This window comes from Delphinapterus leucas, chromosome 11 (genome assembly GCF_059928025.1).
Source record: "Delphinapterus leucas isolate spDelLeu-1000000601 "Yukka" chromosome 11, BTC_Dleu_Yukka2, whole genome shotgun sequence".
NCBI classification, from domain to species: Eukaryota; Metazoa; Chordata; class Mammalia; order Artiodactyla; family Monodontidae; genus Delphinapterus; species Delphinapterus leucas.
In genome coordinates, this window is record NC_143139.1 from 44,676,450 (window position 1) to 44,690,530 (window position 14,081).

At 47.3% G+C, this 14,081-nt stretch overlaps 1 protein-coding gene across 1 annotated transcript; it reads right to left on the reverse strand.

Moving 5' to 3' along the window:
* Positions 1 to 704: 704 nt before the first annotated feature.
* LOC111173855 (short-chain dehydrogenase/reductase family 9C member 7) lies at positions 705 to 14,081 on the reverse strand (the record flags this gene model as incomplete). Its single annotated transcript, XM_089921582.1, is given in 6 exon segments — positions 705 to 2,681; positions 8,472 to 8,534; positions 9,457 to 9,629; positions 11,245 to 11,416; positions 13,627 to 13,888; positions 13,890 to 14,081. Coding segments are annotated over 6 exon segments (1,080 nt in total), but the record flags the coding sequence as incomplete, so codon positions are not given.

A 14,081-nucleotide genomic window follows, 5' to 3' on the forward strand; every position in this document is an offset into this window, starting at 1 on the left:
GCACAAGGGCTCAGTAGTTGTGGCTCACGGGCTCTAGAGCACAGGCTCTGCAGTTGTGGTGCACGGGCTTAGTTGCTCTGTGGCATGACCCAGACCAGGGCTCGAACCTCTGCCCCCTGCATTGGCAGGAGGATTCTTAAGCACTGTGCCACCAGGGAAGTCCCTGGGTCAATGAGATTTAAGGAAAGCCTCGGTGAGGGCCCTAGGAAAGAAACTTCCTAAATCTTTAGCGTCATGGAAAGACAGGCTCTCTCTTTTCTTATAAGTTGTGAATGAGGAAGCACAGAGTTCCCATTGCCACTGGCAGTCGTGCCACAACAATAAAGGTAATTGGATTTAGGGTAAAGACTAAACTGTGGATGCCAGAGCAAAGCAGCAGAAAGATGATGCAATTATCGTTTAGCTATGGGGTCCTGCCCTAACTCTTTCTTTGTTGTTTAAACCAATGTGAATTGACTTTTCTGTTACTTGCTGCTCAATGCATCCTACCTGATACAGAGAATTTGGTGCCAGGAATAGACGTGATGCAAATAACAGACTTAGTGGGTTGTATGGTGGCCCTCCAAAAAATACGTCCACACCCTAATCCCTGGAACCTGTGAATGTTACCTTCCTTGGAAAAGGGGTCTTCGGCAGACGTGATTAAGTTACATTTAATTATTTTCAAGTTCAGCTGGATGTTGAAGAGACACCAACTAAAGACATTTTAATTTTAAAAATTCACATTTGACCTTTATTACGTGATCACTCCTCAAGATCAAAAGTCTTTTCAATAGAACTTCATATGGCTCAGAAGTTTAAGGATTTTTAAAGAATAATAATTTCGTTTCATGACTTTTTTTTTTTTTTTGAGGTACGCAGGCCTATCACTGCTGTGACATCTCCCGTTGCAGAGCACAGGCTCCGGACGCGCAGGCCCAGAGGCCATGGCTCACGGGCCCAGCCGCTCCGTGGCACGTGGGATCTTCCCGGACCGGGGCACGAACCCGTGTCCCCTGCATCGGCAGGCGGACTCTCAACCACTGCGCCACCAGGGAAGCCCATCGTTTCCTGACTTTTTTGACAATGTTACTAATTTCGGGAATTTATTCTCCTGTAACTACAATCCTAGTCTGGGAATCTAAACACCTGAGTTCTGTCAAGGCTATGATGCTAGGGGACCTCCCATAAGTCACTTCCTCCTCTGAGCATTAGTTACTCCTATGGGACTATCAGCAGTTTCCAAGTGCCCAGATGCATCAGAATCATCTAGGTCCTTTTGACAAATACAGATTTCTGGGCCCCACCCAAGCCTAATGAATCAGATTTTCTAACACCAAGGCCCAGGAATCTGTATTTTAATTAACCAGGTGATTATGATATACACAGCCAAGTTGGGGAACTACTGAATTAGATAAACTCTAGTGTTCCTCGTAGCTCCAAAAATTTGATTTTCTGATTTCTGTTTCTTCTATCGCTATCCTGTCTCTGCTACTAGATATTGTGCTAAAATACAAAAACAAAACCACAAAATAAAGAGTGAAAAACCAAGACCGTGATTCAACCATATTTGTATGCTTCTAGCACCTACACAGGGCCTCGTCTATAGTAGGCACTCAGGTAATATTTGAAGAATTAATCAATGGTGATTAAACAAACGAGTGTTACTTCATGTGAGTCCCAATCACCTATGGATACAGAAATCCATAAAAGAGAGCACAGTGCCTCGTCTATAGTAGGCACTCAGGTAATATTTGAAGAATTAATCAATGGTGATTAAACAAATGAATGTTACTTCATGTGAGTCCCAATCACCTATGGATACAGAAATCCATAAAAGAGAGCACAGTGCCTCGTCTATAGTAGGCACTCAGGTAATAGTTGAAGAATTAATCAATGGTGATTAAACAAATGAATGTTACTTCATGTGAGCCCCAATCACCTATGGATACAGAAATCCATAAAAGAGAGAGAAAATACTATGATAAACTTTTGCGTGATATAATCTTGCACTCCCTGTTTGTCCTACTACATACTTCAAATAATGGTTTATGTGAATAAGGTTAATGCATATTTAGAGACACGAGAGGAAAGTGGTTGAGTTCTCCTGTGGGCTACATAATCCCACAAAATTTCCCAGTGGTGGTGATAACTGAGGGAGGCTCATGATTCAGCAGGAACTAATTTTCCTCTCCTTGACTCCTCCAGGTCAAGAAAAAGCCATATCCTGATTGGGTGACAGATGTTCTTGGGGCCAGGCTGCAGGTCTTTGAACCTGTAAAGGCCCCCTCAGGTTTCTGTGAGGCCCCAGTGAGTAGGAACACTTTCTGTTAGAAGTTATCCATAAATTCACCACCAACAGGTAGAGTGTCAGCCAAGCAAGGTGTCCCCAGAACATCTGATACCCCCTCATGTGACCCTACAGTGCCTTCTCCCGCCCCCCCTCCTCCATACTCCACTGACCACCCCTTGGGCTTCCCCAGGTCAGACACTGTCTGCTGGCCTTGGAAGGTACCGCCTCAGGATGAAATCTGTCACAGGGGTGGGAAACTTAGCCAAGGGGAGGTAGAGGAGTTTGACATCCAGGCCAGGGTTGTAGTGGATGCGGGGGTTCTGGGAAACAGTAGCATGCTCCATGCTGTTAGTGATTTCACTGATCCTTGACTCTGCCAGCTGTATCGTGTTCTTTAACTTGTCAGTATCTGTTTGAGGGTACAAGAGGGGGAAAAATCAAAGGCTCTATTATTCTTCATTAAAGATTGTTTCTTCTGAATTCCATCCAAGCTCCTTGTTCACCAGACCACTGATCTAATATTTCAGGCAGATTTCACAAGCTCCAGGTTGCCCCTTAAACAAACACCCTATAAATAATCTTATTTCTCTTCCCGAATTCAATAGTTGTGAATTAAATTCCTACTATTGCATTAGACTAGCAATGAGAAGAACTGTGCCCAGTTCTGCCACTTATTAGTTGTGTGACTTTGAGCTTAAACTATCATCATCTATAAAATGGGGATAATAATACCTGCCCTAGAGAATAATAACGATGAATAATAGCAGGGTAGACAGTGGAGGAAAGAGGAGAGAAAACAGGTGAATATAAGCGCACAGAAAAATTGGAAGGAAATAAGGAAAAATACTGTCTGTCTGGTGATATTCCTAGTCGCTGGAGGTTTTTTTTTTCCTCCTGTGGACTACCTAGAGTTTCCAAATTTTCTACAAAAGCATGCAGGGAAAAGATGTTATTAAAAAATAGTAGCACTGCCTTTGCTTTGGTCATAAGGTCATTATGGGGCTCAGAGGAGCTAAGGCACAGACAGGTACCTTGTAAGGCTCTAGCAAATGTGAGGGGCTGTTCCGTTAGCATGGTACACACGGGTGTGGACATGGGTCTAAGTCTGCTGTAGCTTACCACACAGATAGGAGACAAGCCACACGATACGCTTAGGGAGCCCTGACCTGCACCCTCACCCCAGGACTCTGGGAAGGGGGTAGCTCAGTGGGACTCATATTTCACTGAGCGCCCCAAGGACTCAGGAGGAAGTGGTGCCTGAGAGTCAGACTTCGTGATAAGGGATTAGAACTTAAAAACAAAGAGGAAGCAAAAGCTAGCCTGACTTGGGTGTGGTCCAGGAAGGCAGAGAAGTCACCCCTTCTGTGCAGGACACTGGTGGGCAGTTGGTGAGGGCAGAACGGTGTCGTTCAAGTATGCTTTACCCCCCCCTCCGACTCCGAGGAACTCCTTCTGTTTCTTAAAGAGAAAACTACTGCAGTGAAAAGAGGTAAACTACATATTAGGGGTCCCAAAAAGAGCCACACTGACTTAAAGCCAGGCTGTCTATAGAGCAGTAATGTCTTAGGAATCCGACGCTCTGTGCTCTGTCCTTGGGTCTGACACAGAATCCACCCCCAGCAGGTTCCAGGCGGGGAAGCGAGTGTCAAAGGACTCATTCATGAAGCTCGGGGTTACGGCTCCCTCAGAGGCAGGGAAGTCTGTGTGGGCTTGATGAGGATGAGGCAAGCTGATGGGATGAGATGGCTTTGGACCCACAAGCTGATGGGGTGGAAGAAGCTGCCTGAGACTCTGAAATAGTCTAAGGCACATCCTCTCCATGTTCTCTCAAATAGTTATTGCACTCCTGCTTTGTGCTGGGCACCCAGCTAGACATGGATTGAGGGAGACAGGGGTACCCTTTAGCCCCTGTCAGTCTCCTGGACGGTGAGGAAGAACTCAGGCTTTGCATTTGGGCATCCAGGAAACGTTTGTGCTATTGTGAGAATTCAGCAAAATAAAGTCTATGAAACAGCAGGCACTAGGCTTTGGCACTCATATGGACCCAACGGTCCTAGTCCCTCCCTAGGGAGAAAGGGGACTAAAAGGGGAATTTTTGGTGGCTTCCCTGGCAGGGTTGAGATAAAGAAAGAAACTTGGCAGGTGGCTGTGTTGCTGCGAAGTATGCTAACAAGCCAGGCTGTGCTCTGTGAGGACCAGAGCACTGTGTCCTGTTCACATGCTTATGCCAGTGACTCTGTGTGCTGCTTCTTCGGGAATGTGCCTAGGTTAGGTTGCTATTAACTAGCCATTTCCAATATGGTTCTATTTTGGGGATAGCTAAAAATCACTCCAAGATACCTGGCCTGTTCCCGGATTCACAAGCCAGGGGCCGGTTTGATTGGCCATAACAGCTTGCTGGAGTTCATGTCCAGTGGTGCTTGTGACCACTCCTAAATATTTCTTCAGTCTGTCTCCACAGCACCTGCCCCACCCCCAACACTACCCCACATACATACATACTTCCCACAATGCCCAAGACCTTTCACTTCATGCCTTTGTCGGTCCTTCACTGGGTTTCTGAGGTGGCCTCCCAGCTGGTCTCACGTCTCCACCCTCATCCTTCCCACGGCACACAAATCTGATCAGGTCATTTCAGAGCCATTTAATAAAAGGCTCTCCGAAGTCCTTCAGGATGAGAGCCACATTTCTTTTTTTTTTTTTTTTTTACAGCCACACTTCTTATTGGAGCCATCAAAGTCTTCTACTCTCCGACTCGTAACGTCTCCCGGCTTCATCCCCATGCCCACCTCTTTACACTTTACACTCAGGCCAGACTAGTCATAACAACGATGGCTAAGATTGTTGAGCCCTTATCATATGGCTGAGCTGAGTACTTTACATTCTTGTTTAACTCTCCTAACAACCCACAAGAGAGGAATTATTATACTTTATCGTGGAGAGACTGAAGTATAGAGAGTTGTGTAACACGGTTAGAGAGACTACTGTCGTCTATAGCTTGCATCCACACCACCTTCGAAAGCACACAAGTGCTATGGCAGGTCTCCAAACTGTTGCTCGTGCTCTTCCCTCTGTGAAACGTTTGCCATCTTTTTCCCTTTTGGTGAACTCCTATTTATTCTTCAAAACTCACTAGGACACCAATGGTCACCTCTGTGAAGGCTTTTGTGACAGCAGAATTAAGTCCCTGTACTGTTGCTTTGTTTGTTTGTTTTTAAAATTTACGTCCTTTAATTAATTAATTAATTAATTTATGGCTGTGCTGGGTCTTAGTTTCTGTGCGTGGGCTTTCTCTAGTTGCGGCGAGCGGGGGCCACTCTTCATCGTGGTGCGCGGCCCTCTCACTGTCACAGCCTCTCCTGTTGTGGAGCACAGGCTCTAGATGCACAGGCTCAGTTGTTGCTTTGTTTTGTATGCATGTCCATTGTTGCATAATTTGTGTGGCGTTATACTTGCTTTCAGGCCTCCCCTTCTAGATTCCTAGAGATTTTTGTCTCATCTGTGTATCCCAGTAAACACTAGTAAAACTGAAGTGAAAATTAGAGTATGATCACTCGGAAAATTTTTTATCTAAAAGTAGTCAAATGCCTGCGGAAAAATTTTCCTCTGAAATCGTGGAGAGAACTACAGATGAATCAGCCTATAGTATTTTATAACCCCACCCTTACTTTTCTTCTGAAGAACATCAGCTTTTCAACAGTGGTTTTCAGAGGAAGTTCGCCTTTCTACACATTCTTTTAGGGACCTCACTGAAGACTCTCCAGCTTCTGCCTGCATTGAGCTACTTAGAAAACGTCTTTGTGGTTTCCAGATGCTGGCTGAGTCTGTGTTTCACCCCAGCCTCATAGTGACCCCATAAATAATTTGGATCATTCTTTGCTAACTGAGAGTTTTAGGGGAAACTCACAGGGAATATATATTATCCTCCCCCCAACCCCCAAACAGTTATTCCCCTTGTTGATAGCAACAGCTACAGATTTCTCTCTGGGAATCCACGCCTCTTCCATTCTGAGTCCTTTGGTCTAGGTAGAGTGCATGACCCAGCCTAAGCCAATCAGAGCTTCACATTTCCCCGGGCACAGTGACGGGCTCAGGGTTGAGTACATCCTGCAATTCCCTCTGCTTCTGCCATCATTGGCCCACCAAGTCAGAGTAAATCTTAGACCGTTTGGGGGAGCTACTGGAAAGGACTATCCTGGGAGGAGATGAGGAGATGCTGCAGCCATGGGACCCCACCAACAGGGGAGAGAGCTGTAAGCCTGAAGCTAGTACAGAAGAAGCAGAGCCAAGAAATAGGGTGATTTGAAATGAAAATAGAGCTTTCCTCAGCTAGTGGAGGGTTTACCACAGCTGGATTGTAAAGGACAAGTGTCAGCTGAGAGAGCACAAGACAAAGGGCAGTCACATGGATTAGCACAGCTGGTGTATTAGCTCTAATTCTATCGATTTATTTAGCATTTGAAACATCCAGCCCTCTGTTCAAATATTTATTGCAATTCCTGGTTACTTTAAGACCTCTAACAGGCCTGAATAAATCTATAAGTACTGAAAAAAAAAAAAAGAAATAGGGTGAAAGCAGGTCCTAAGAACATCATTTGTGGACTGGATCAGGCAGTGCCTGAAGCCCATATCCTTATACTTTTTAGTAATAAGCATCAAGAAATTCCTTTTCTGCTTAAATGATTTGGGTTGGATTTTCTGTCACCTGTAACTGAGAAAGCCCTAACTGATCCTCAGAACTTTTTACTTCTCCTCACAGAATTCTAATATGTCCAGAACTGAAAGATTACTTTCCCCAAGGAATACTTCTCCAAATACTTCTCCCTGACTTTTCCCTAAATCAATGAATGAATGATGCCTCCACCCATCAGGTTTCTTGAACTAAACCTAGCACTTGTCCTGGATGGCTTTCTCTCCCTCCCAGTACCAGGAGGTCTAATACACACCGGGCATCTATCAACTTCTTTCCATCTCCTCCACTTCTCTGTAGCCCAAACCACCGACATGTGTAGCCTGGAATACTGCAGCAACCACAGCAGGCTTTCCCAATCACAAATCAGATCACATCCTTAATCCTCAGTGTGCTTTGATGCTCTAATTTATCCTGGGTCTCTTCTGCTCCCCCTGCACTGCTCCCCACCCTCTGGTATCTTTAAAGTTCCTCTAAGGGAACTCAGTGCCTCAGGGCCTTCCTGAAAAAACTTTCTTGCCTATCCACTTTCCAACAATGCCTAACTTATTCTTCCCCAAAGTCAACTCAGAGAAGCCCTCCCTACACCATAATCTAAACTGGGGCCCCACTCCCAACCCTATTCTTTTTTTCATGGCCTTGTGTTTCTTCCCATGGTCATTATCCACATTTGTCACTAAATGTGTGTGTTGTTATTAAGATCTATCTCCTCCACTGGGCCTTAAGCTGCAGGCAGCCAGCTGTGTGCCCTGCTGTTTTGTCCACTCTCACCCCCGGCCCTACCCAGTGCCTGGCATGTGGTAGGCTCTCAATAAAATGCGCATTAGGTGAATAAATGGCTGTTATGGTTTTTAAGTTATGGTGTCTTGGCTTTTTACTCTGTGGATGTATGAGGTCTAGGAGAGCAATTCACTAAAATAACCACCCCTGCCCCCCAGACAGTTAGATACCTGCCATTAATTTAACTGAGTGATTATATTTAGCCCATTCAGGGTTTCTGGGTATATGTTTAAAATTCATCACTTTGGATGATTGCTAGTTAAGAATATCTCTTTGCAACACAGCTCGCAGGTACCAGTGTACTAGAGAAAAGGAGGCCATGCTCTTTTTCTCTATTACACTGGTAATAGATAAAAACAACAAACTTTTAAATCAAATTGTTCCTACCAGGAAGCAGATAATATTCTAAGCACTTTTTATATATTAACTCATTTAATTTTTATAACCCATTACAGATGAGAAAACTGAGCAACTGGCCCAAGGCAAGCAGGAGAGATGAAATTTACAGTCAGGCAGCCTAGTTTCAGAGTCTAAGAGCTTAAAACCACAACAGGAAATTGCCTCTCAGGGATGTTCATGGAAGTCAAGTAAAAGAGAGGGAAAAAAATCTGGCTTAGGGAAATATATGACTAGGCCACTGAGGCCCAAATGGAGCAGGATGGGGCTGAGAGCCGGCTGCTTCACTCTGGACCAAGGGAACCTCCTGAGCCAGAAAAATGCCAGCCTCACCTTTCTGTCCCACACAAGGGCAGCTCCAAGGGTGGCCCTGAGGGTCTGTTCCGCCTCCAGGCACTTGGAGGGAGAAATGGAGAGAAGCAGGAAATCTTGTGAATGATCCTCTCCTGAAACCAACTGGCTTGGCTTTGGGATTAGATGCTCTGAGTGAATGTGGGGCCTCCCAGTCCTCAGAGTAGGCCTCTCCTTCCTACCACAAGGTACTCCACCAGGTCTTTTGGCCAATCCCTCCTCCGCTGCACCTGCAGGCCACCCCTCCTCTTGTTCTCCAATGGTGGGGGCTCCGTGCATCCCTCAAACTGGAAGAGTTCCCCAAACTGTGAGTTTGGGACAGTATAGTAAACAGCTGTGATGTCCCTCCTCTACTCTCCAGAAACACCTGAGATTCACAGGAGGCCCTTAGGCCAGGGAGAAAGAGAGCCCCTTCCTTTAAAACATTCGCGTGATTTTCCTCTTTACTGATTTGACAAGCACTTAGTGCATGAGAGATACTTCACAGACATTAATCCTCACAGCAGCACTGTGAGGTAGGCACTATCATTAACTCCATTTTATAGATGAGAAGACTGAGGCTTAAGGCGACTAGGTAACATTCTCAAAGTCTCCTCCTAGCCCGTAAGTGGCAGAGCCAGGCTTCAAACCCAGGCAGTCTGGCTCAAGTAGCTGTGCTCTTAATAACTTCTCTGTACTCATGGCAGTGTATTTTCACCTGATTCACCTGCATACGGATGTTTGGGGGGAAAGCAGGTGCCAGGGGCGGGGGGGGCAGCATCTTTCTTAACACCCCCATCTCCCCGCAGCTATGGTTTTGTCACTCCCCCAGCAGTTCTCAAATCCCAGCTCTGCCACCAGCTGTGTGGCCTTGGGCTCATAACCCCTCTGAGCCTCCATCCATCATCTGTAAAATGAAAGTGGGTCAGTGACCCCCCAAGACCTTTCCATCCCTCTCAGAGATCCCTTTCTCTCCTGGGGAACGCACAGATATGGAAGTACTCCTCTCCATAGCTCTCGCGGGTCTCCTGAGGCAGCTGCTCCCACAGCTTGCACGTGCTCTTCTCCATGCCCTCCGGGTCCTTCTTGCCCAGAATGGATGTCCGGTAGCTCCCCGGCTCAATGATGCTGACTTTCACCCCAAAGTAGTGGAGCTCACGCCTGGGAAAGAAGAGCTGGACTCAGTCTGGGACTCCACAATGACAAAGGATCATCAGGGAAAGTCACCTCTGACACCTCTAGAGGAGCTGATCTCCAGAGATCAGGAACCTGGAGGTGTGCCCCCCACCCCTGCACCAGGCCCAGCATGGCTTTCATGCAAATAAGCCCTTTCCCAAGCCTGTCTCTGGACAATTCACATTAGGCAAGCCTAGCCGGGAGGAATTTAGACCAAAGCCTTGCTCCGACCAGGTCCCTCCCACTCAGCCCCACCCCCAATGCCTAGGTGGCAAAGGAGTGAAGGGATCTATGCAAGGCTTGCATCCTTCTCAGAGGGCTGCCCACAGCACATCTGCCCCCAGACCTCTCCGTCTGTTTGGAGGACTCTCCCTCCTACTCCCACAGGCCCAAGCAGCGTGTTGCTTATTCTGAGACAGCTCAAGGGAAGGCTGCTCATCACCACCCCACCTCTTCTCATTCCTCTTCTCTGGGTCCCTGAGGAAGGCCCCTGGAGGTCTAGCCTTCCTCCTGCTACTGTTTCAGCATCTTCTCTCCAGATCTCCCCTGCCCACAGGGTGCCCCCACCCAGCCCTCTCTTCCTAAGGTGAAACCCCCAGAACTCCTACCCTGAATGGTTTGGCACCTGGGCCCAGTCACCTGATGCTGTCAGAGAAGGCCTCGACGCCAAACTTAGAGACGCAGTAGCCGCCACCAATGACAGCCACATGGCCACCAGAGCTGGACATTTTGACGACCCTGCCCTGGGCTTTCTTGACCATGGGCAGCTTATGGAGAGTCACTTTGATCAGTCCCACCAGGTTCACGTTGATCACCTTCACATAGTCTTCCTTGGTCAGCCATTCATTGGGACCACTGGGCAGGCCTACACCAGCATTGTTCACCAGGGCCCAGAGGCCTGGGGGCACAGTGGAGGGAGGGAGAACCAGACAAAAATCAGCAGTGTCTCTGGAAAAGCACCAGGGTCCACGACCCCCCAGCTCAGGGCTGCTGAGGATGGTTGAGCATGTCACAAGGCACAAGACAGCCAGTCTGGCAGTGTGTGTGGGGGGAGCTATGACAGCCCAAAGGAACATGGGCCTTTTACTAATGGGTTTTCCCTAAAGGGGCAGTTTTTCTGATTCACACAGTCTGCCAGCTAGCTGGACACTGTACCAGCTACAATCCAGGCTTTAGCTAATAGCATCTAAGCTATTGGCTCTGGGAAAAGAGATCTCATTGTCCTACCAATGAATTAATGTTTCAATTCCTTCCCCCATCATGCTTCCCCCTCTCTGTTCACCTGAGTGTAAGAAACCAACTCCATTTCACACATTACCAAAATTACTCTGTTCATTCATTCATTCATCCATTCACACATTCATTCATTTCATGCATCTGTCAGTTACAGAGGAAGGTGCTAGAGACATTAAATGAACAAAACATGGTCTTAATCCTCAACGATCTCAGAAACCAGAGAAGAAATAAATCAGACTTATAAACAAATACAGAAGACATTCAAATAAAATAATTTTGGAAAAATGTGAAAAGGGCTCCCTTTGAGATAGTTAAATTGAGTTGGTATAAATGGAGAGAAATATTGCTAGGTATTGTCATTCACCTCTGCAAGAGCCAGGCTTGAAGAGCCTCAAGTTCTAGTCCTGGTTCTACCTCCAGCCTTGGACAGGTCACTTCCTTTCCCTGGGCCTCAGGTTCATTGTTGAGTGGATTAGGACAGTTGTTTCCAACCTGTGGTTTGCAGTGCTGAGAGCTTTCAGGCTGAACCCCAGAACCTGATAAGGAAGGGAGATGCAGGAGAACCTCAATTTTCATTTGTCTTACATACTGAGGTTCCAAGTAAAATTCCACTTGGGGGACGGGCTTGGGGTTCCTTCCCTTTCCCTCCCCTTACCTCACTACCCCACCTTGGCCTCTGTAGCCTCAAGATACTCTTCCACACACACGTGGGCAGGTCTAGATGTAAACACCAATCATGGTTCACCCCTTCCCCTAGGCCTGGGGTCCCCACACAAGCTGTGTCCCCATCCTATCTTTCTGCCTTCCTCCAAGTAGAGACCCCAGGAGACCAACTGGCTGGCAGGACTCAGAGCCTTCCCAGCTAGGGGAGACTCTTGTCTTACAGTGGAAGAAATGAGCTGCTGAGACCCAAAGGCTGTAAAACCCGAGTGGTCTCTGCCCTGCTGCCACCTCTGATCATCCCTGGTAAATAGCTCTGCCTGCTGGCAAACCAGGACAACTTTAAGTTTTCTTTTTTCTGCAAAGAGAGCTAGAGAACTTTCAAAACAGTGTGAACAGCTTTAGGGTCATGCCAACTTGTCATGTCCAGACACTCTGAGGGGCAAGAAGAAAGCACGCAAGTATCCCTTCCTCCCATTTCCCAGTGCTTCTTAGACCAAAGATGTTGCCCAGTGGCCCCCCAGAGATGTCCCCATACTAATCCCTGGAACCTGTGAATATGGTGCATTACATGGGAAAGAGGAATTAAGGTAGCAGATGAAATTTAAATTGCTTAACTGACCTTAAAATGGGGAAATTATCGTGGATTAGCTTGGCAAGCCCAATATAATCACAAAGGTCCTTCTAAGTGGAGAGGGAGCCAGAAGACAGAGAACCAGAGAGATGGCAGCCTGAGAAAGACTCAGCCCAACCTTGCGGCCTTGAAGATGAAGAAGGTCATGAACCAAGGAATGCAGGAGGCCTTTAGAAGCTGGAAAAGGCGATGAAATGCAATCTTCCCTAGAGCTCTGCTAACACTTTGATTTTAGTCCAGTGAGACCCATTTTGGACTTCTGACTTCCAGAACTATAAGATAATAAATTTGTGCTCTTTTAAGCCACCGACTTTGTGTGCATTTATTACAGCAGCAATAGGAAACTAATTAATATACCCAGTGAGTCATTAACACAAGTGGCTCAAAGCTGAATGTAGGGCACTGGGCGGAGACAGCCTGTTGAAGAAAGAAACTGACTCTTGCTGAATTATTCATAACTTAGTTCATTTGACAAATATTTATTGAGCACCTTACTAGATGCCAGACACTGTTCTAAGCACCAAGGATATATAATAAATAAAAGGAAAAACACCTGCCCCACTAGAAGCTTTATTCTAGCAGGAGAAATAGAAAATAAATAAGAAAAATAAGTAAAATATATTGAGTATTGGATAGTGGTAGATGCCAAGGAGGAAAATAAAGCAAGAGTTATTGTCTGCCCCTTCTGGGCCCCAGAGCTCTCCTGCCCTGACTCGTGTGCACAGTCCCCAGATTAGCTCCCTCAAGAGTCAGGACTTCCCCCAGGCTGCTCCTTCTACAACTGAGCCACCCTGTTCTTCCATTCCTACACCTACATCTTGCGTGTGGGAAGATCCCTGGGTGGGTCCCCATTCAGTCCTAGTCCATCCTTAGCCCACAGCCTCCTTTCCCAATAAGAGCAGGCACCCTGACATAGGCACTTACCCTTAGGTCAACCTGGTATCCATCATGATATGAGGAAGAGGAGAGATCTCGCTCCCCACCCTGCAGTCTAGCCTGACACGGTCAAGGAGAACAGACGTCCCCACTCAGGGAGTCCAGCCTCATGTCCCCTCTCTCCTCCCCCTAGCCTGATCCCGACAAGAGATGTGCTCACATTTTTATAGGAGCTGAGAGTTAGGACTAGCAAAGTCCCAGTGAGGCAACTCCATCTTTCCGACAGACGGAATGCATATTCCCTCCCTGAACTTCTAGCGCAACCTCCCCCAAACCCTGCTAACCCTCTGAGTTTCTGGGAAAGAAAACTTCCTTGGGAAATCACCTCTTCATGTGCACAGTCCAAACCCTGCAACAGGTCCAATCCCACTGAGCTACAGGCCCGGCCCCTTTCTCTACATCACCTCTCCCATCCCATCTGAACAACAGGGTCCCTGATAACTCTCAGATACCTGCGGGAGAAAGAGAGAAAAAGAAGGATAAACTGAGAAAGCCAAAGAATGCAATTCGTCCCACCTTGCTCTCCCACTTGGTCCCTCACCCACCGGGCTGCTGCTTTGATGCTCTCAGTCTTGGTGACATCCAATAGGGTGGTCTGCAGCTGGTAGGAGGTAACCTGCTGAAGCTTCTGGGCCCCCTCCTCAGTGAAGCAAGCAGCCAGCACCCGCATGCCCCGATCAACCAGCTGCGTGGCCAGGAGGTTCCCGAACCCCGAGTCACAGCCCATGATGAAGACGTACTTGTCCGAGAGGTTGCAGACCAGATTGCAGTTCTTGAACATACAAGTACATAAAGGAGAGGTCCGTGATAGGCGCCACAGCAGAGGGGAGAGGTGATGGCCAAGAAGAATCGGGCTCAGAAGATAGCAGGAGAGGCTGGTCCTCTGAGCCCCAGTCTGCTGGAGCCTGTTGAGAAGAGCTCTCCTCCCTTCTGCTGCTGGCGACAGATGCACGGCCGCTGGGTGAGCCACT